Source organism: Gasterosteus aculeatus, chromosome 7, assembly GCF_964276395.1.
Source record: "Gasterosteus aculeatus chromosome 7, fGasAcu3.hap1.1, whole genome shotgun sequence".
Lineage (NCBI taxonomy): Eukaryota > Metazoa > Chordata > Actinopteri > Perciformes > Gasterosteidae > Gasterosteus > Gasterosteus aculeatus.
Genome location: NC_135694.1, coordinates 26,765,653 through 26,788,344, shown reverse-complemented (window position 1 = coordinate 26,788,344; position 22,692 = coordinate 26,765,653). Strand labels below are relative to the sequence as shown.

General features: G+C 43.3%; 2 protein-coding genes across 3 annotated transcripts in view; both read right to left on the bottom strand.

Moving 5' to 3' along the window:
* Positions 1–2,638: 2,638 nt before the first annotated feature.
* On the bottom strand, positions 2,639–5,050 carry plac8l1 (PLAC8 like 1). Its single transcript, XM_040182897.2, has 4 exons — positions 4,889–5,050; positions 4,168–4,379; positions 3,957–4,093; positions 2,639–3,702 (listed from the first exon to the last, which is right to left on the bottom strand). The coding sequence occupies exons 1-4, from the start codon at positions 4,912–4,914 to the stop codon at positions 3,571–3,573; spliced, it is 507 nt and encodes a 168-aa protein (XP_040038831.2). The 5' UTR covers positions 4,915–5,050; the 3' UTR covers positions 2,639–3,570.
* A 1,235-nt stretch (positions 5,051–6,285) lies between these two features.
* lars1b (leucyl-tRNA synthetase 1b) overlaps positions 6,286–22,692 on the bottom strand; it is an 18,370-nt gene continuing 1,963 nt past the window's right edge. Inside the window, exons 6-33 of one of the 2 annotated variants that reach the window (XR_013468388.1) lie at positions 22,478–22,639; positions 22,107–22,219; positions 21,739–21,802; positions 21,283–21,371; positions 20,937–21,162; positions 20,637–20,724; positions 19,628–19,704; positions 19,326–19,379; positions 19,092–19,232; positions 18,546–18,623; positions 18,312–18,397; positions 18,045–18,110; positions 17,724–17,806; positions 16,543–16,681; positions 15,940–16,152; positions 15,658–15,715; positions 15,245–15,308; positions 13,114–13,297; positions 12,636–12,726; positions 12,247–12,387; positions 11,438–11,578; positions 10,685–10,795; positions 10,410–10,520; positions 9,255–9,359; positions 8,359–8,454; positions 7,954–8,086; positions 7,628–7,745; positions 6,286–7,321 (exon numbers count right to left, since the gene is read on the bottom strand). Coding sequence is in view for 1 of the 2 variants with exons in the window: in XM_040181331.2 (XP_040037265.1) it covers positions 7,116–7,321; positions 7,954–8,086; positions 8,359–8,454; positions 9,255–9,359; positions 10,410–10,520; positions 10,685–10,795; positions 11,438–11,578; positions 12,247–12,387; positions 12,636–12,726; positions 13,114–13,297; positions 15,245–15,308; positions 15,658–15,715; positions 15,940–16,152; positions 16,543–16,681; positions 17,724–17,806; positions 18,045–18,110; positions 18,312–18,397; positions 18,546–18,623; positions 19,092–19,232; positions 19,326–19,379; positions 19,628–19,704; positions 20,637–20,724; positions 20,937–21,162; positions 21,283–21,371; positions 21,739–21,802; positions 22,107–22,219; positions 22,478–22,639 (3,120 nt within the window). In the remaining variant the exon portion in view is untranslated. The remainder of the gene's footprint in view (positions 7,322–7,627; positions 7,746–7,953; positions 8,087–8,358; positions 8,455–9,254; positions 9,360–10,409; positions 10,521–10,684; positions 10,796–11,437; positions 11,579–12,246; positions 12,388–12,635; positions 12,727–13,113; positions 13,298–15,244; positions 15,309–15,657; positions 15,716–15,939; positions 16,153–16,542; positions 16,682–17,723; positions 17,807–18,044; positions 18,111–18,311; positions 18,398–18,545; positions 18,624–19,091; positions 19,233–19,325; positions 19,380–19,627; positions 19,705–20,636; positions 20,725–20,936; positions 21,163–21,282; positions 21,372–21,738; positions 21,803–22,106; positions 22,220–22,477; positions 22,640–22,692) is intronic. The other variant, XM_040181331.2, reaches the window with a different exon arrangement.

Genomic DNA, 22,692 nt, shown 5'->3' with positions numbered 1-22,692 from the left:
AAATTAATCATCAACTGCTTTAATGTTTCCAAACATTCTTTTTTTTTTAAATACATCCCAATAATTCTGCATGATCCGTGACAAAATTGTAAACATTGCCCATATTTGTTTATTTCAATTAATGCTGCTGAAAATAAACCCATCTGCCGTGTTTTCTAGCTCTGGTTACTGCCATGTTTCATTTTTTTCACATGGGGAAATAAAAAAAAAGATCCTCCCTTTTCTTGTTCTTAAGGAATTTAAGGATACATTCTCTAAATTTAAAATGCCTGCGTACGGGTTTTTCAAGTCAAATCATTCCTACAATGAATCCTGCTCCTGTCTTCAGGAGGAAAAACCCATAAGACTGGCTGCCTGGTCCGAGGAGCAGAACCAAATCCAAGCCTCCATCATCACACACAAACACACACCCCAAAACACGACAACTCCACCGAGCACAAGCCGCCAAGGCTTCCACAGATGAAGCTGCAGGCAAACCAGCAGCTGAATGCCCCCCCTGATGATGATGAGGATGATGATGATGATGAGTGTATGTGTGTGTGTGTGTGTGTGTGTGTGTGTGTGTGTGTGTGTGTGTGTGTGTGTGTGTGTGTGTGTGTGTAAGAAAGACAACATAAAAAACAGAATGGGAGACATAGCAGGGGCACGGATTAAACCAAAGAAAACCAAGGAGAACGCAATGTGAGGAGGGAACGTGAGGACGGGTGTGTTGTGTAAACCCCAGGTGGTGCTTGTTGTCCTGGATAGAAGTATCACCAGGGGCACGACTGCTCCAGCGCTGCAGCTCGCTCCTCTGCTCCTCCTTCTCTTCTCTCGCCTCTCTTTATTCACACGCACACACTGGCAGGAGTTGGCAGGATGGGAGATGAATAAAAAGAGGGCAGCGGGTGGAGAAGAAATGAAATTATTGAGGAGAAAGAGGGAGGAGGAGGGGGGGGGGCGAGAATGAAAAGACCAAAGAGAGGGAAATGCATCCAGGAGGAGAGAAAGGAGGATAATCCATTAAAAAGACGTATCAGAATGTCAGTGTGTAGTTTGGGAAACACTCGCACCTTCAGCTGGTTGATATTCAGTCACGTGCGCGGCTCAGGGGGGCATGATCTAATACCCCCCCACCCTCTGCCGCCCCCCCCCCCCCCCCCCCCCCCTTGGTTCTGTGTGTTTTCTATTCAATCTGTTTACTGTTGGTTGCTTTCTAGCAGTTGTAATCACGGGGAAAGCCTTTTTCGGATACATTCTGCATACATCACACACATTTTCCACACCCACGCGGCTCCCCGAGGGGGCCGTTGCCGATAACAGCCTGCACTCTACACCTGATGCGTCTGTGGGGACGGTCGTCTCCGCGCTGAAACAGCAGGAAACAACAACAACATCAGCAGAGATGTTTTATGGTCCCTGTCTGACTGCTGACTCAGGACGTGCTTCGCCGCTCCAAATCTTGACCTCTACGACTGCTGTGGAAATCCCAAGTCTGACCTTAGAGCAGCACTTAAGACGCAGCAGCTGTGGGAATGGCAAACAGACACCGGGGGTCCAGATCTGGGACAAGACTGCCCCCTAATGGTTCGGTCATGGAGTTATGTCCGTTAGATGACGTAAGGCCAGGCTGTCAGTGTGTGTGTGCGTGTGTATGTGTGTGTGTGTGTGTGTGTGTGTGTGTGTGTGTGTGTGTGTGTGTGTGTCGACACAGTAAACGTGCAACGTTTAAATAGGTTGGAGGGTTAATTCTGAGCACACACAAGGGTTCCTCGTTTTAATCCTTTCCTTTTGGGTTTGTTTCATGAAACCGCAGAATTAAAGGGTCAGTTCGCCCCAATTACAGGCCTGACCCGTAGAAATGTGGGGCTTACTTTGGACACCGGCCATCAGTCATGCATTATGTATAGCTTAGGCAGAGTAAAACCTGTTATGGGGGCTTAGGAGAAGCGTTAAATGTCCCTCACAATGGAAGCTGCTGCTTTGGAAGCAGCCGTTCCAAATACATGTGTTAATATAGATGTAAAGTGGTCCGAAATGCTACAGGTGTAACTGATTTGCAAAGCAAATGCATTTCCATTTTACCAAAGCAATTGGAGCGCTATTGATGCTGAAGCAATACGGTTTGGTGGTTGCGCGGGAGGGGGGGGGGGGAGACGTTACCACGCCGCCCGAAGGCAGCTCTGCTCGAAGCAGATCCAGCTCACTAACAACCCCCAGTAGGCAGAGAGCCGTGGAGCTGCAGGAAGGATTTATCCGACCAGGGCTGCTCAGGAAACGCTGGGGCCCGATGCAGACACAGGTAGCGCTGACCTCATTACCGCCGCCGTCACGTGACATAACTACGCAGCAGACCAATTGCACGGCAAATAGGATATGATCCGATTTCAAAACTCACATTTCTCTCCTTTTTTCTTTTTGGGTTGACAAAATACATTATCTTCCATCATTTCATTTGAAGCAGCTGCCAGGTAGGGCACCACATCCATAAGAGTTAACAAGTTTGCCCTTTGAGGATCAGCTTTGTGGAGAAATAACCCTGGTTGCAGCCTTGTTGGCGCCGGTCGGCCTTTTGGGTTCAGGGAACCACAGCAAACAGGACTGGATTCATAATATGATTGAATGCCCAAGGTGAACTAAAGAAAAGAGAATATCAATATGGAAATATGGAAATGGACTTTATTATCATAAGACTTTACTTGAACTGTCGGCTGTGATCAGACTAATGCCGCGGCCTGTTTGCCGGGTAATCAGACAAGTGGTTCTGCATTCTGAATGCACTCGCACAGTTGTTTCCATTCCACACCTTGAAATTGAGAAAACAACTCAAACGCAAATCAATGACGATCCCTTAAAAGACCCACCGGCTCAGCGCGCTGGGCTTTCATGCCTGATTGGGTCTCCTGCTTTCCTCGTGTTTGGTGTTAAATGTGATGCTGAACGTTAAGATTTATTAGTCTGATTTGTAGTTACTGTCCTTGAAGTTGAGTCATTTCCTTCAAGTTCACAACTTGTCCATCAAGTTACGGAAAGTTTTATTTTTCCTCACTTCATCTCGCCCTCATTTCTGAGAGAGACCGAAGTAGATCTCTGGTGACCGATCAACAACAAACAGAATTAAAGCTGTAAAGACCTGAATCAGTGAGCAGGTCTGTAATTGAAACTCATCTTTTTCGCTGGCTTCTTTATAGAGATGATATTATGAACAAACTCGGAAGCAATATTTGCTTCCGGCTTTGTTTTGGTTTCAGCACAAACCGCACTAAAACATCTGTACAACTCAGACAACAGATACTTTCATAAACCATCCAACTGTCTTTAATTCTAAAAGTCAACTCAGAAATGGTGAACAGTTCACACAGCTATTTATTTTATAGAAAGGTGTAAAAATGTTAATAAGTTAAATAAATGTTCCTCCTTCGAAGGCTTCTTCTGAAAGTTGTACGATAGGCTTGATTCACTGTTCACAAGGACATTGGAAACCATGTGGTATTGATCCTTTGTGCTATTCATACAGCACGTCTCAGTTGGGCCTCTGCCGTCCCCGTTGCGTGGTGGAAGGACGGGCCTCGTTTGCCGGCTAGAGTTTCTTCACGCGCATTCAAGGGCAGTGGACACTTGATAGGTCTGCGTCTTCATCCGCCGCTTCATCTCTCTTATCATCTGACACACAGCCAGAGGGTAACAGCAATACACTGTGGTCCAGTCCTCACACACACTTCCCTGTGGATGAACAACAGCGGACGGACACGCGCACACAAGCAAGAAGCGCACGTGCGGACACGACAACGCAGCAGCAACACGTCCAGAACTATGAGAAACATTACACGTCAAAACAATAAAACTGAAATATTCAAAGTGAACTTTTGAATTGATTATTCACTGGTAGCAATCGGTTTTTCCATTCATGGTGGACTCATTTTTTTAACTTATTTTGTTAAGTCCTCCTAATGATGTGTTCGAGGGCTGACACCCACCCGTATCTTGTACCGCTCCCTGATCCCAACTCGCATGGCGAAAGTGGATCCCGGCAGCAGTGGCGTGCAGAGACATTCTCCGTACTGATGAGCTAAACTCAGGTCCAAACAGCACGGCGCCAGAGCCCCGAGCGCACCTACGAGCACAGGGTGTGAGATACGTTTACACGCGTGTATGAGGATACGGCTCCTGTCAGAGGGTTCACGTTACATGTGGTCTTGTCTCCGCAGACGTTCAGCAGGCCAGTGCTCCAGTCTCCTCCCGTCTGTGTGATGGTGGTGATGGTCGTCGTGGTGATGCCGAGGCCGGGCTGCGTGAGTATCGGATCTGCCGCTGCCGGGACGTCACTTCCTGTGATGGAGACCCTCACTTCCTCCTTTTCAAAAGTTGACACTGAGCCTCGAGTGACTGACAGCCTCGGTCTGCAATAAAAAAAACGGTTTTATTGTGTATTCATCTTTAGACAGAAGGTTCAGGAATCATCGTGGTTTGTCACACTGAAAGAAGTGTTTACTTTTTGGGAAGTTGTTGCAGAATTCCTTTTCTAGAGCAGCCTGTTTTGTACTAAATATAAAATGGTATACTCTATAATCCCACTAATATTAGCATGCCACTATTTGCACTACGTAATTTATTCCCGCATTCAATTACTTAAAGCCTCCAGCAACACTTAAATTACACACACGCTTTACTGAAGGCATAATTTAAGTTAACATTTTAAAATGCAGCAACAGTGTATTTAAGAAAGGCTCCCGTTTCATTTGCATTATCGGTTATCATAGACACACCAAACGGTAATGAGATTAAGAGGAAACAAAGCGGCACCTAGAACAACAAAACAGACCAAGATAAGTGAGCGCTTTGCTGTAATTCCACCGCGCTTCAGCGGTGTCAACAATGTGTAGCGGCAGAGACAAGAAAAAGCACTCACTGCTGTGTGACTGTCATCCGCTCCATTAGTAGAAGCCACGGGCATCCACAGAGGGGTGAGAGGGGACTGGTGTGAGAAGGGAGTCAGCAGGAATGAGGAGGTGGAGGAGGGACACTTCCCCAGTGAGAGGGTGTGTGCAGGAGCAGATAAACCAGCAGCCGAATGGCTCCGCCCGAAGCTGTGTGACCGAGATAAGTCTTGCAGATTGCCTTCTGTCTGCGACTTTTACAAATGCAGCGAATGCAAAGAGAGAGAGAGAGAGAGAGAGAGAGAGAGAGAGAGAGAGAGAGAGAGAGAGAGAGAGAGAGAGAGAGAGATGCACCACACTGGGGGTGCAGGAACATGAACGTCTGGCATGAAATATTCAGATGTGAATAAATTCTCACAATTAACATGGACCAACCTGCAGGCCGGAACAAGCTGACATCTTGTAATGAGTGATAACTTATTCTTCATGATTAGGCTAAAACGGAGATACTCGTCGCACCCAAATATATGAGAAATGATGGATGTGAAAAAGATGCTCAAACAATTCTAATAGTTTATTTGACCTGTGATGTTCAAAAAGAAGCATAAAGACATGAATATGGTTACGCTTACCAGCAGACCGACTCAAGAAGTAGAGCTGAGAACAGACAGATGGGTTTTATGAAGAAATACGTGCAGTTCATATCTAGAGGGGATTGTCTGCATTTCCTGCTTTGACTGTGACCTTTAAATTTAGTCAGACTGTGTGCGTGCATCTGCGTGTGTGTGTGTGTGCACGCACAGGTGCGTTACGGAAGAGAGCGGTAGCTGTACGTGGTGGAACGACACGAAGTGCGACCATCGTGGGTTTAGAAACCCACAGACGGTTCAGTGACATTCACAATGGGTCCGAATGTGGGATAAAGGCAGATGTCGTGACCTTTAGACAGAGCCGGTCGAGCCGTTTCCAGTCTGCATGCTAAGCTAAGCATGCTAAGCTAGTTAGCTTCAAGACACAATTTCAAATCTTAGCATAAAACATGTGGGCAGTATCTTTTTATACAATACAATTAGTCATTGTTAAAGTATCTTGCCCCGCAATGATAAACTTTTTAGATTTGCTAAATATTTTGGCTTCCAAGTCAACTGAAATATATTCTGGCTGTTCCATCTCATTTGCATATCCCCATTCATCAATAAATATTTCATGCCTTTATGCCGAATTCTCAGAACCTCTGACATCTTCTTAGTGTGCATCGCTCTATTTAGATGACTGCTCGTGTTGCAAGTTTATACAGATCCTCACTATCTACATTGCAGGAGAAAACATCAAATAGCTTCACCAAATTCATGATTCACAAGTCTCATTTTTGCAGGAAACAGTTGTTTTATTTATAACAGCGTAGCAATAAACAAACAAGGAGGCTAAATATTTCATAGGTTTTATTATTTCTCCTGAAAGCACAAGTGAAACAAGCTCCATCCGACCCCAGAAAACAGGAAAGATGTCACATCAAAGTCTCACCTTCAATGTATAAAAGCAACACAGCAGACGCATTACCATCTATATGAAAAAAGAAGGATGCAGGAGCAGTCTCACCATGTAACAGAAGAAGGTCGGTGAAATAAAAAGGACATGGTTGTAGGTTTGTTTGTTCCCATCAGAAAAGATTACACAGATTACTGAGCTTCATACCAAATAGGAAAAAAGTGGCACATTGAGAAAAATTACCAAGATTAAACTTAAACAGGCTATTAAATTGAGACTGAACAGAAAAGAAACTCTGGCGTCATCCTAAGACACAAAATCCCAACGGAGATTTTTAAAATTGCTCCCCCCCCCACACTATTAAAGAACCTTATTTAAGCACCAAATAATCAATACCCCCCAAATTTGCAAGGTGTAGGACTGACCCTGAATTATCTTTTTTGTGCAGACCGAAACCAGATCCGAATATACTTGAATTATACTGTTGTAAGATGACAGATGCAACCTCATGAGATCCTATTGAGGCCGCATTCAGCAGTAAAATAAGGTGAATAACAACCAGTCAGATCCACAGAAGCATAATTATAAAAACAGATATATGTTCGAGTCAGTGTTCTATGGCTTTGAGTCAAAAATACCCTTTTTGTGGCAACAATTATTGATTCATTCAAACTATTCCCAAATATTTCACTGCTGAATGCGCCAACATGTGTGTGTGTGTGTGTGTGTGTAAGTGTGTGTGTGAGAGAACGAGAGCGAGCGCATGCAACTCTAAAGAACCAGGTACACCAGGGAGTCCCCGACGTCCACGGTGAGGCCGTTGTCGGCCAGGGTGACCTTCTTCTCCTCCAGGTTGACGCTGAAAACAGACTTGTTGGAGACGGGCACTTTGCCCTGCTCCTCGTGTCCCAGGACGGGCACCCGGCGGGGTCCCAGCGCAGGGTCCTCGTACCTCATCAACTTGACTCTGGACAGGTCTGGAGAAGCAGAAGCAGGCGCAGTCAGGTGGAGGTGTGACACAGGGGAGGCGTGATTGTGAAAGGTGGTCGGGGTGGTGAGTGATGAAGGAGAATCAGAGCATAGAGGGCTGGGGAGGGGGGGGGCAGGATTGAAAGAGGGAAGAGGTTACGGGCAGAAATTGGATGACGGCTGTCGCCATTGTCGCTTTTTGCAGAACATATGGACGGATATTTAATGCCAATGAGAGTCTGCTTTGAGACAAGTGGGCTAACTTTAGGTTCAAGTTATGGGAGTAAGGGAGTTCAGGGATCACCATTAACTACCTTCCCGAGTCGGTGTGCAGTGATGGCAGATGGCAGAGACTGGAAAAGGTTGGGAGGCATAACAGGGGACAATGGCGCTAGGCCGGATTTGGCTGTTGGACATCCGTTACGTAGTCAGCTGAGCACATGATGACATTCATTACATTAAAAGATGAACGAGCCGTGCACACCCTTTTAACCTTTGACTCAACGGTTTAGAGACATTTTTCATCAAACGCCCTTCATCATATTTACATAATAACCTTCATTTTTGTTCATACAGACTCATTTGTGGTTCCTAACCACAGTTTATGAATTTCTGCAGAATATCCATTAGTCTTACTAACCTTTAATGAGTCTGTTGACCTTGGCTAACCTACGGATGATGACATCGCCGCTGTCTCCCTGTCGGATGTCCACCTTTGTAGAGAACTGGCCGTTGCACGGCTGAGGGTTCACGAGGGACACACACACTCCAGGCTAGGGAAAGAAGAGGACCAAGGCAAATGCACAAACGTATAAACACGGATTTTGTTCATCAGGAAAACTAGCAGAAGGGAAACAAGCAACCAACAGAGATACAATACAAAAACACGTGAACATATTATAAATATGTGTGAAGAACACATCTAAAAAAAAAAAATGCAGGTCACAAAATCTGATAAAAGGAGGCTGAAATAGACTTTTACACCGGCCCTCTAATACACACACACAAACCTTTAAGAGCAGCTAACACAGCCAAACGCATTTACCTCTGATCTGAAAACACAGAATGGTTTCCCTGGGCAACAGTCCTCCTTCACTTTGTCGTCACCCTCAGATGCGAACAAGATGTCAATCTGTTCCAGCTGTCGAGGATGTGAAAAAGAACAATTATCAGCCGGGATCAATCCACTGCCGGCGAATCTGCACAGCGGTGTGTTTGGTATGCAAACTGGCAAACGCTGGTGGTGTCAATCTGGCTCCAGCTGAGATCAGAAACACAACATCTGGCATTGTGGCTCACACGTTCCGGATTAGCGGAGTTATCAACGGTATCGTGAAGTAGAGTAACAAAGTGCCCGTTGAAACTTTCCCCTCCACACATGCAGCATAAAAACATTTACCATTAAAACAGTAACTTTTCAAGAATGCAGAGTCCACGAATTTACATTGGGAGTGTCAAACTAATCAGCTGAGCTCAGTTTGTGAGGCAAGTAATACGACACGCTTTTTCAGTCCTACATCATAAAGAATATTTCTCCTCAGTTTCACTTCTCCGTGGAGGCTTACTCTTCAGCTGTGAGCTATCAGTAACATTGGAAATGGATTCAGGGTATTAGTTTGACGCAGATTATATGCGGTTTTCTTTTTGTGGTTAAATGTGTGCTGGTTTGAGACAAGTATCCTGGGGACTCAGGTTTTACTTTCGACTAGGCTAAGCCTCTTTGCAGACAAAAGAATTAAGGGCTTCCCTGACTGACAACCGAGCTCAGGACTGTCTCAACTGACTCCTGTGGCTGCCAGTTTACAAATTTAGTATATCCTCCAATCTTTAACTCCGCACTCATAAAAATGCAGACCGGTCAGAAGTCTTTCTAGCTGGCCGCGAAGACTCGCGCCATCCATAAATGTCCCAGCTGATTTTAGGAGTGTTCCCAAAACATACCTCGAGAGAGTTGGTCAAGTAGACCAGATTTTCCATCAAAACTACCCGCTCATCAAACTCCAGCTCGAGATCCAAGACTCTTGAACCGTTCTTCTCCAGGTTCTCCTGCAGAACACAAATAGTCAGAATCAAATCATACAACGTCAGCGATGGGAAAGAACATCGAGAAAATAAAGCAAAAAAACAAGCCAGCATTATGGAGTCATGATAACACTTCCATAATGACATTATTGAATATTACGTTGTTCTAATATTTACCAACTTGTCGCGCCCAAAACTGCTTAGTAAATGCCGTTATTTGATCAAAACTAGAAGTGATGGAATTTGGAATTTGAAAGGAATTCAATACATTCTGAAGGCAAAGCAGCCAAAATATAAAATCAAACATTTAAAAACGTTGTGATTGTAACAAACATGGATGAGGGTCTGAGAAAGCCTTTGAAAAGCTTGTTTTGTACTCTTTCAATCAATAGAGCAAAAATCCTGGACCATTCTTTGGAATTTCCAGGTAACACTGTTGCTCAAACAATATTGGCTACAGCGTTGTAATTATTTCACACAAAGTAGAAGAGAAAAAGAAGAAAAAAATGAATTGGAAGGTTAAAGTATGCATCATCAAACAGAAGCAGTAGGACAGATTTTAGACCACAACAAACAAAAGATGAGCTACCTTGAGCAGTGAGTTGGGTGGTAAACAAACTCGTGAACAATGAGAAAAAAAGAAAAAACTAAAAAAAAAGGCAAAAATGTAGAATATTGACATTAGATTAGATTCAACTTTATTGTCATTGAGTACTGAGGCAACGAAATGCAGTTTAGCATCCAACCAGAAGTGCAAAATAGCAAAAAGTGCAGAGTATGTGCATATGTAAAGTGTAATAAGTGAATAAATAGTTATGTACAGTAAGAAATAGATATGCAATATGAACAGTAATTGGGACAAGAATAGCAGCAATTGAGGTAAGAAGTGTAGGTATGATAAGTATATGTTAAGTGCAGGTGTAAGTTTTAGTGGTGGTAATAAGTGAGATGAAGTGAAAGAGGTATTATTAATAAAAGAATTCTGAAAATGCAGTGATTGATTGTTCATTTTGGACTCTATAGACAATATGCGCCTTTTCTGCTTCACAGTGCACCTGCCTCCTCCAGCTTTACCTTGATCATGGCTACAAAAGGCATCACTCTCTTCATGTATTTCTTCAGGTCAGGCAGGGCTCCCAACTCGGTTGCGATCACTTTGTTATCTGGAAGGACTCCGTTGTTGCTCTGGAAAGACAAAAGAAAAATGGTAGAACATACACGGCAAGATGATCCGCATAGCATAAACTTAAGTGATCATTTAAAAATATTTCGCAATGGACCCTGTGCTTTCACATTGTAGCCAATGGACAGAATTGCATATGTATGAACGTTGCTTGTTAGTTTGTCACCTTGTAGTGCTTGCCGAGCAGCGACAAGGCACTGTGCTGCCAGGGAGGGTAGCTCTTGGCAACGTAGATGTTGCAGTGGGAAGGCTTGGCTGGGGGCTTTGAGTCGCCTTTCTGTTGGGGGGGGGAACGGGCATAAAAAGGAGGAGTGTTACGGATTCATCTTGTATTTCCCATTGTCAGGTGCAGGACTCTGAGGGTTTTGATTACGTTCTACACAGTGACAGCATCCGTGTTGGAGGTGGGCGGCCTCAATCAGAGGCAAACGAGCGAGGGGAGAGGTCAGGGTGAGAGACTCATTAGGCAGAACAAATCTGCTTACTTGACAAATGCATGAAAACAATATTGTTATGAGAAAAAGACAGCCTCTTTAGTTTTTCCCGGTCCCCCCCTTCGCCATTATCCTTCCATCTTTCCTCCATGGCAACAAAGCATTTACAGCAAATCAATAACAGCAGTCTGGAAGCCTGAGATATCGGCTGTTTCAAATCTTGCCAATACTGATTTTGCTTTTCCCCGGCTTCCTAGAGACTTATTGAGCAAAAAAAAAAAAAAGACCAACAGTGAACAGACCACAGACATTTAAATGATTACTCTTTAAACTTTAAACAGTGTTAAATGACAAAATGAGATTGTCAAGACAATTCAGTCACATAGACAAATAACCTTAAACCTGCCGTATACAAAATGTCATTGCATAAAACGAAAAGGGAAGTGATAGGGAAGCCTGTGAAACAACACGGAGCGATTTCTTACTTTGCTTTTGGGGGGCTGCAGGTATGCCTTCAGTCTCAGACGGAGGTCATGTGCCGTCTCCATCAGGTACTGGGAAGATCGGATCAGAATCTCATCCACCGGGCCTGCCACGGGCCACGACGCCTTCATCAGAGAAGTGGTCTTTTGGGAAAAGGTGAACGAAAGCATGGCTGACGAGCTCAAGGGAAAGTTTGATAATGCATGACAAGAGGTATTTTTTTTTAATGTGGAAACAGAATAAACACACTAGGCACAAACCATATTAACTATGAGTAAGAACGCCAGGGGTATGTGTGCGTATCACCGTGTCCATCAAGAGCCTCTTAGCTCTTTAGCTAGCGGTGCTGAACACATGATTTGAGAAAACACTGTCGCTTAGCAACAGCAGAAGCCCAAAAACCAACCGAATCAAATTAAATAAATAAATCTCCAGAGCAGCAGCAGCACTCTTTCATATTCATAAATTCCCCATGTTAAAAATATTCTCCGGTCTCTACTGAGCTGTCGGGAGCGTGCAAAGTGTCTGCATCCCTCTCATACTGATGAGAGGCCCACAGCGTGAATACGGGCTTCTGCTGGAAATGTACGCCAACGGAGGGAACACGTGCGTGTGCGTGCGTGCGCTGGTAGCTATTAAACATATGAGTCAGTCATTATATGGAAAAGTGCTACTTCAGATCTACAGTGCAGGAAGTATGCTATCTTAGCTTGTTGATCTCAGGTGTACACAGGAAGATGGATGCTTCTCGCGCACTATTTCAGTTTCACTTGGGAGTTTGAAGGGGAAGATTAAACCCATGTTTTCGTACCTTGCCGAGCAGACCCCAAGTATATTCACAAAGATGGGGGCAGATGGGGGCCAGCAACAGCGTTTGCCTCTCGATGAACTGGAAGACGAGGTCCTTGTGCATGCCCTCGATAGCAAGCTCACGATACTTGTCTTTGGCTGCCTGCGTAGATGAAACAGTTTGAAGGTCTTTGACGTGTAATTATGTAACTTTTAGACAGCGCCATTATTCCACTGGATTCACGGCATGGCCAGGATGAAATTTAAACACATTAGTCACATTTTCTCTACCGGAGTATTACTATCATCACAATACATCGATTAGTGGAGATGAAAATCGTGCTTGTCTTTAAGCCGTAAAGATGATTGAATATGTATTAGAGAGGTTTTAAAATGGACATCTTATTTTACCTGAAACTCAAAAAAGCCACTCTTCAGAGCCTCCTTGTACATCATCTTGTCGTAGTGCTGCTCCGTCTTCAAGATGCCTGCATTCATCTCACTAGACAGACGGGACACAAAATCCTTACAATCTGGTGGACAGGCCAGTAAAACATTTACTTATTCAGAGCTAGAAAGTACAGAGTTAAAAAGGTCAGGATTCTGCAAGGGAGCCATAAAGACCGAAGGACTAGTTTACTTCTACCTGGTTAATCTTAATAATGGGTGATTCTCCAAATTAATAATTCTAATCCAAATTTCCAACCTTCCTTGTCAGTGTCTTAAAATGGCCATTTCGTCTTACTTTCAGACACATCAATTTGACTGTATAAATCTCGAAGCGCTCTTTGCTTTACAAATCTATCACATTTGAAATTAACGTCCCCTCCTCTTTGCTTTCAAAATCCACGTACGACCTTGGAGCAATGCGGAGAATTCCAGACGCTACCTGGCAAAGACCCGATCGTTGAAAGTGTCTGCACGTCCTGTCCTCAGGTTGTTCTGGTTGGCAATCATCTCCTTCACCCACTCCACCCAGGTGTACAGGCGCAGGATGCCAGCGTCGGCCATGGTCTCCACAAAGTTGGCGTCCTCCACCGTGTCCCCAGCATCAGCTAGAGCCAGACGCATACCTGAAGGAGGAAATGCGTAGGTGAGTTGGAATAGCAAGAATGTGTGGATGTGAATTGTAGATGTTTCAAAGCAAAAACCTTGTGTGGTCAATGTCCATCTAATTTACTGGAAAATCCATATTCAAACACTAAACATTGCACGAATTTTCTCTTCTGCAAAAATACAACGAAGTTCAAAAGGATTTCACGGAACGTTACACAGACAACTTCAAATGCCCAGCATCCACCACTGGTTGAGTTAACACACCTATCTGCGCTTTCTTGTTACCGCCACATCAGGGTGGCTTCTATTATTCAGCTCGTTCAGAACATAACAAAGAGTACAAATCAACAAACAAAATCTGAAAAGATGAACTAATCCTGAGGTATAACCATGTCTCTAGCAGCTACAGATGAAAACAATCAGAGATAGAGAAACCCAGTAAACAAGTGGAGAGATGGAAAACACTGCACTCAAATTCTCCCAAATGGATTATCATTAATTATGCCTCAAACCCCCCCCCGCACCTCCCTCAGCCATAGGGGGTTTGTTTTAAAATACATTTTCCCTGTGATTCAAGTCTCACAGCCTCCTCGGTGAAAACCGCGTCGTCCTCTCATGTTCCTCTAAATATTTGATGAAGAGTCTATCTTTTGCTTCGCTCCTCTGTAGACCATCAAAAGGTCCTGACTTTCTGGGATGACGATCACGCAAATGCATCATAATTCTCGAATGATTGGAACACTTCTATTGAAATAATAACAAAAGGTGCAGGGCCTCAATAACTTGATGAAATCTAATGGAGAGATAATGTTGAATATGAACCACCTTACAGCTATACCTTGACTTAAGCATACATCCAATTATAAAAGGAAGTAATCTCCGTCTGACTGTCCTTCGCGTATCTCTGGAGAGCAGCTCATCGGATCGACATCGCCTCCACTAATTAAATCCATGCTCCACTTTGTAACCACAGTGATTATGTCAAAGAAAGGGACAAAAAAAACGCCTATTTGGTAATTAACCCGGTAAGCTTATTATACAACATTGTTTTCCTCTGAGGTAGAAGTACTCATTTAGTTGTATAGAAGATGGGCATATTTTACGTGCTTTGGTTCTACAGAGTACAATGAGCTGGTATAGCAGAAAGTTTGGGCCCCGGGCAGTTGGCGTCCTTGCCTAACAGCACAGTTTGCCCTCAGTGGTTTTTTTCCCCCGACTGTATTTCAATGATGTTTCGGACCCTCGAGTTTAGTCATACTTGCCACAGTGAAGCTGGAGCGAGGGACTTGGGAAAATGGCCACCTCGCATTTAGTTTCAGACACAGTCTTTAAAAACATAATTTCAGTATATATTTTGCAGCGTGTGATACTTAATGTGCAGAGGAATGAAGTAGGCCAACAATGTGAGCTATGAATTTACAAATAAATATGGTCCATACACGACCTGTCTTTTGGATTCCACGCTGTTGAAAGTGTTCTTTGCGTTTTGCAGAATGATGCCGATGACTAGAGCATTAATGGCTCACAGTATTGTCGGGACAATGGGCGGCACAATGCTCAGTGTGAAGTTGTTTTCATGAGCGAGCTGCAAGTAGCGACACCAAATGCATTTGGCCCGGTCTGTCAAGGCATATTTTAAAATGAGCGCTGCATTTATTATAAATTAATACAGAAACTCATTAGTTCAGGGTGCAATCAAATTGCTTTGATGTTCACAATAGCTCATGCCACCCAATGACAACAGCTTAACTATTTTATGAAGACTGGGCGTTTTCTAATTATCTTCAGAACAGGATAATAGATGCTTATATCATAACCAAGACTAATGGTCCGTGCACTATAAAAACACTTCGTAATCTGTTGCGAGCGTACACCTGATTTGTTTCGTCTCCCGCGCTCCAATGAAACACGACCGATGAGACTAAAGGAACAGTAACAGAACACAAGGAAGAAAGGGAGTGTACCATCCGCTGAGAACTTGTCAACGGCTTGGCAGAGTGTGAGGAAGTTTCCCGTTGATTTGGACATCTGGTGAATAGAAAACAGATGTCAGCAGTTAGAATCATTCAAGCATGCACACGTTTATTACAATGTTTAGTTGAATAAACCATCAAGTCACAGACTGCTGGTGTTTAAATCAATATCAAAATCACAAACATCAATTGAAATTCTCGACCGCATTACCAGCATATAAGAGGTATTTAAATACAAAGCTTTACAGCTAAATATTAATGTTGTTATTCAATGAATAACAAAATAATTCAGGCAAACTACCACATCAGATGGAACCAGACCTGTATTACCAAGAGTATAATCCTAATATCAAATGAAGGGATTCATACTACATTGTATGGATGGCCATCAAAGCTTGACACACCTTCTCAGAGTTGAGGAGCAGGTGTCCGTTGGCTCGCACTGCTCGTGGCCATTTACCACTGTGGACGAGAGAGAGGACGTTCTCATTGGTGTCGCCTTCACCATCAATGTAATCAAGTTCAACATGATCAATCAAGTGCAATACTGCATAATGCATGAAATAATTTCCCCAAAAACATACTATCTTTGGATCTTAGATCTGGATGCCATGCGTTATATAACTCATGCTATGAATACTTCACTTCCTCGTCTCTGTACTGGTCGATCAAGCGGGCAAACTCACGTGTCTTTTGGCCACATGGCCACATGGTTGTACAGGTAGTAAGACAGGTGGTTGGGAACCAGGTCTTTGCCCGACACGCGGACGTCCACAGGGTACCAGTACTCGAACTCCCTCCTAAGCCTCTGCAGGCGCTCTTTGGGGATGTCGGTCTTCGGGAAAGGAGACGTCTTGAAGAAGATGAAGTCCCACACGTCTCTGGTCATCTGCTCCGGCCTGCGGGGCAAAAACAAAGAAAGAGACAAAAAAAAAAAAAAGAGGGGTCAAGTATTGGGCTAAAGGAAGGATGAAGAGATGTAATTAAATGGAAAATTTTGCTTTTTCATCATTTTAAATGAACATCAAGCTATGACTCAAAGTCTCATTCCTCACTGAGTGGACATTTTTACTATTAATTTAATTTTATGGATCAACCGTGTCTGCTAAGCTACACTTGTTATTGAAAATATTGAATTAAAAAAAAGGTTAGATGGGAGACTTTTCTCCCTCGGCCGACATCTCCATGGATGTTTAAAAAGGGCAGAAAAGAAGGACGAGGGAAGCAGAAGAGACAGAGTGAATCAGTTAGGGATTAATCCTTGTGTAGTGTGTGTTGTGTGTCCGTACTTGATGCCCAGCGGTGAGGCTCCCTGTCCATTGAGCACACCTCCCTGGAGGAGGTGTGCTACGGTGTAATAAGCCATGTAGATGGTGGAGTCTGATAGTGACTCAATCAGCCAGTGCTCGTCCCAAGGCAGCCGCGTTCCTATGGTAACCAGGAGGTGTGTACACACACACACACACACACACACACACACACAATAGGGGAAAAAAGCAAAAGGAGACACACAAACTTATTAAGAAAGACAATTGTCTCCTCCGAGCCGACAAAATCTTGGAGGAATTGCCATCTTGTCGTGTTTGTTAAATTCTGGTGCCAAGAAAAACTAACAGAATGGAATAAGTCCTGGGCCTCATTGTGTTATTGGCAAACAGGCTGAGAAGTAAATCTTTTGTTGTCAAATAAACTCAACCAGCCACTTTGACAGGCAGCAGAAATTCTTCACGCAGTTTTTGCTTACAATTAAAAAGTTTTTCCAGTGAGTTCTGATTGAGATTTTTTTTTTTTAGATGGTTGGAAAGAAAAACATCTTGAATGTCATTTGATTTCTGCAACATTAAATAAAAAAATCTTAACACAATACAAAATAAAAGCGCCTCTACTAGCAGACAGACAATTTAACTACAAAGAAATAATAAATCAGAGTCTAGAAGAGGATTTTTTACAGGGATTACACTCTCGTGGGTCTCTTAGTGAAAAACATATTCTACGTGTCTTCTCTGGGATCACCTTATGAAAATACTAACTTTGTTTTCAATGCATCAACTCCATTTGTTGGTTCTTCTTAGTTGCAGCCAAACAAGACATCTGCAGGTTGTAGTAAACGTGTGTAACATACTAGTCTGTCTGGTATGCTGGTGGTGGAAACTTTATGCTTCATAATCTGAGAATGTGTGGGACGATTTCTACAGTGGGAGTGTAAAACTGGCCCGCACTACTAGACTGGCCCTCACTGTGGGCCAGCTGGCCTCCAGTCTGCAACTATTCCTGCATGAACAAATAACTGTTGCTTTATCATCAGTCCTCTGTCTCCATCTACGGGCCAAAAACATCATCAACACATCTTAAATAAAGTCCCGTTTGGCTTTGGCTGGAAACAATATTACATTCTAAATGTGCAGCAGGGATTGCTGCAAAAGAGTTTTATGCGTTACTGAGATCATGACACAAAGACATAGACGCTCACCAAGCCCATAGGTACGAGAGCAGGCGTGCTCCTGTAGCCAGGCCAAAGTTGCCTCAAAGTTTCTCCTGGTCTCATCACAAAATCTGCAGAGCGTAGTGCAAAACAGAGCATATAAAAGCCACAGAAAGAAGTTATGTATGTTTTTAAAAATTTAGCATGAGTGGATTTGTTTTCACTATGATAATCAAAAGGCGACGGGGTAATTTAATATTTTGTGTGCACTCCACACTAGATGGTCGAGATTGGAGCCTCGACCAACACTACACAAAACATGACATGGAAAGGAAATGTGTTATGTGAGCGCAGAGGCCCTTTTCTTACGTCTCCAAAGGTTTGAGCCCTTCATGAGCCTGCTGCTTCCACTCTGCATCCCCGTAGTCCAAATACCTGAAGGACACATTAGTATGCTGCTGAACAACGCTTGAAAATATAAATCCAGCCAGTCAACTTTAGCAAGGTTTTTACCTTAAAGGAAAATGTATATTTCACTTACATTCCCTAAGTTCTATTACACTACCATGAAGATTCAGATCTCCTCCTAATGATTTATTGATGTTACACATTAATGCACATTAAGCTGCCACTCACCACTGGTCACAGAGAGCCACCACACACTCATCCGCCGAACGCGACATGACCTGTTTTTCCGGCTCCATGTAGATCATGGCTTCGCCCTGTGGGCAAAGATCCAACATCATTCCAGCTAAATATAGACTAAACATTGATGAAGATGGTGTACAATTGACGTCAGGCTTAAGTCAGAATTTAAAGTTGAAGATTTGACACGTCATTTGAATGTACTTTATTTTTGACACGTCTTACCCTCTCCGTCATCATCTTCTGGATGGGTTTTTTGACATCCTGGACTTTCTGCCCCTTGTAGCCATCAACCAGCATGACCTAAGACATTTCATTCAAAGTGATGCAATTCTTTCACATCTTTGACAGTCCAGTCAACTAAAAGTGGGTCACGTCTCTGGAGTGCCTTCAACAAGCACACATCATCCTAAACTACTCATATTCGCAGTGTACATATAAGAGATGAGTTGCCCCCAGCAGTTTCTACATTTACATTCTTATTTTGTTCAAATGCACAATACGCTGAAAGGGAAGGTTTGACTTGTCTAATGTCACAATATATTGCAGCAGGAAAAATGTTCTATGCCTGGATCTGTGTGTCTTTCTCTACAAACTCTACTAACTTGTTGAATTACAGCGTTTTTCCATTGTAGAGATAATCAAACTGTCTGAGGGCAACAAGTAGCCAATAGCTAGTCAATTAATGATTTAGTCCAACCTTAGAGATAAATCATACAAGCTTCCAACTTGCTTATATCTAAAGGGGGGGGACTGCATTTTGCAACTCACCCCTTCATAAAATCCCTTCAGGTAGACTTTCTCCTTGGCCTCGGCCAGCTTCTCCCTGTCATTCTGGCTCTGGATCTTCAACTCGTCACACACCGAGGGAGCAGATAGATTCCCATAGCCTGGTATCTCGATGATGGGGATCTGACATGTGCACACACAGAAGATCAAACATGCACATTACGGCTCTATTAAACACCTTGGAGTGAATTTAATGCATCAAAGAGAACAGCTTACAGGTTCAAAAGGCAACACCATTTTGTCCTCGATTCCATACTTCTCCCGCAGGGCCTGTAGGAAATGAAAGCATTAAGAGCCACTTTTATTAAATGCAAAAGGGAGTGCACGCTTAAACAACGATGGAAAGTTTCTTCTCTAAAGATTTGGGATTTAATCCATCAAAATCTAAGTAAATAGCACAGCAGATTTGGTAGCACAATAAGTAAAAACATGTCAAAACCTGAATTTCCAAATTGCACTTACACTTCACCTGAGGCATAAAAGCTTCATGACCGGCAGCACGGTAGATGTCGTCTCACCTGTTTTTTCTTGATGTCTCTGAGAGCAGCGATATCGTCGGGGGCGTCAGAAGGAACGCTGGTAACAATTCCCGTACCTGAGAAAAAAGTAGACACATTAAATGTATTGATTCCCGGCATGGGGAATACGTCTCCTTGACATTGTAAAAATCCACTGCTGATGTCATTACATTTATTCAAGTGCCAAGCAGCTACACTGGAGCAACAAAGAGACAAATCTGAATACTGAAAAAACTTCACCGGTCGCTGCAGATTGAGCCTCCCTCATTACTCTCCATGACTTGAATCCCGGACACACAATTAAGACTATTTACAAAACCAACCTCAACAGGACACACAAAGACACTCAGACAAACTGCACCCCCCGAGCAGAGAAATAGATGGAACTGACTTCCAACAGAAAAGAAGCACTCTGGGTGCAATTAGATTTATTCCTTATGTTTACAAATGTTTTCCCTGGGGTCCAAAAAGCAGCCATTATTTTCATCCTTTCATCTGACATCGCAGAGAAGCAACCGATACATTTTGTGGGGACCTCGACCTGCTGTTTTCAGATTTTTCTTATAGCTTCCCCAATTATAGCAGCGACAAGGAAGGATCAGGGATGAAGCTCAGCGTAGATTTTCTGCGGAAAGTAATACCTAAAGCAATCAGAGCTGGAAGAAGTTAACTTTATTGTAATGAAAGACATACAAAAATACATTGGAAAATTTAAAGCAGCTTTTGTTTAACTATTCACAGGTTGTGCCCTGGACTGCGATCTTGCCTGATGTTAGCAGGGACTGACTCCTTCTCCGCAACCCTCTAAGCGCTATAGCAAATGACTGACATAAAATCCAGAACAAGGTGCCTCCACCCAAGGGCGTTCTGACTGCTGTGAGTGGCACTGCTAAAGAAACCTTTCAACAACAAAGACACTTTAACCCATGTGGAAAATGTCTGCCTTGAAAAACACTGAAATTCAATACATTTATCTCTGCTTTTCATCCCCCGAGTTCTTGTCTCATACCTTTGTCCTCCTTGATGGTGAGCATGGGCAGAGCATAGATGATCTGATAGGAGGTCAGAGGAGCAGTCAGGGCACAGCCGAGGATGTCCTGGAAGGAGAGGAAGAAAAAAGAAGCAGACCTTGGTGTAAATTGCATTGTAAATACATATGCACCCGGCCTGATCCTGCTTGGCTTCTTCCCAGACAAAAAGGAAGAGGATAAGTAATTCAAACGAATCAATTTTGCATGTTTTTCCATCACGGCCATGAAACATTGTGCCTGATAAAAATTAGAACACATTTGCAGCTGAAAGTTAGTACCTGGCCCAGTATTTCCATGACCACGGGCACCACCCCATTCTCTTTGGTGAAGCCCTGGTAAGACATGTTCCTGGCAGACCTGCTGGTGCAGATGAAGATGTCCCCGCTGGTTGTCTCAAAGGCGATGTACTTCATGTCGGGCCGCACCCAGCAGTTGGTCTGACCGAACATGGTTTCTGGTCTCAGAGTGGCAGCCACCAGGTAGATCTTTTTGCCTTTCATGGCGCTGAGGAGGACAGCACTAGCACTTTACTTCAGTGTCTAATTAAGAGTTGGTAGTACATGTAAAACGTGTCTGTCGTGTAGAGCGACGGTTAAGTCGGTGGCATTGATTGCAGTTTGTTACCTGCTATAAAAGACTTTGGACTTAAACTTTGCCGTGTAGGGTTCAACTATTTTCATCTTGATGAGAGTGTACTCCTGAGGTCCAACTCCCTGCCGGTGGAGAAGAACAGTAGTTGAAAAAAATAGTTTACAAATTGTCTCAAATCAAAAGGGAAAGACCAATTACAAAAAAACAAACACATTTGTTTCTTTGTTTGTGGCATCATCAGTAAAACAAACATTTGCCAAATCTAAATATTAAAGGCAAAAAGGGAGTCAAAAGAAATCACTAATGATTGAGTCAGTTAGTGATGTAGATTTGTAGTACATTAAAGAAACTAATCTAAAATTTGGCTAAAAATATGAGCCCACAGTTCCTTTTAACATTTGCTTTAGGATTTTCAACTAATCATATATTTGTATCAAATTTTTTTTTACAACAACTAGTTCATTATTTCATTGAGCCAGGCAAGTTCACCTCTCCGGTCTGCCTGTCGTGGTCCATGCATGGCTGTCCATCCTTTGGGGAGAAGATGGTGTACCTGAAGAGGAGTCGAGGACAGTCACAATATATTTCTGAACGAACGCACTACGCCTAGATTTCATGAGACTAATAAGGCAAACGTTAACATCGGTTACCTAGTAGTGTTTGGATTTTACCCAATGAAAAGAAAAGACGCTGGTATGTGATATGGTTTAAGGGTAAACAGTTCAACTGATCCTGAAAGCATTGCTACCACATACTGTAGGGCATGTCCTACTTTCCTTATTTTTCTATCCATTACCACCTGGACGGTGCTGCAAAGAGTGTTTCACTATTACATAGCAACTTCCAAACCATCTCACCTTTTGCCGAACTTGATTTTTTTTCTCTCCTTCAGTGTGATGAACTGCCACCTGACAAATGAGTCATAAAAGGGGTTCACATCAGTGGTGATGAACGAACGCCTCCAGTCCACCTGCGGAGCGATGACATGGCACCAGGATTTAGGCACAAACCACTAAATATGGTTATCAACAGGGCCGATTCATAACGGTTAATTGTAGGCATCAAACTATACGATGACTCACTTCGGTGTATGCCTAGATATGCTTAGATAATTCAGCCGTAACAGTAAACTGTACACTATTCAAAAATGATGTCGAATCGTGGCATATTAAAAGGTAAAGAAAAAAAACTCAGATGTTTGCTAGAGTCAAGGGCTAAAATTATTTACCTTTACTCCCATCAGTTTGAGATCTTTAACAGCCAGAGGAGGAAAGTATTCCAGCCAGTGTTCAGCATTGGCAAACTCCGATATCTCCTGGTCTTTGAGGCCCAGAGACCTCATAATGTCCCACTGGAAAGTGGCAGTTCCAGATTTGGCCGCTGCTTTACTCTAACAGAGGAATACAGTTTTCCTTTAATGCAAATTGCTGCAACAATTGATGT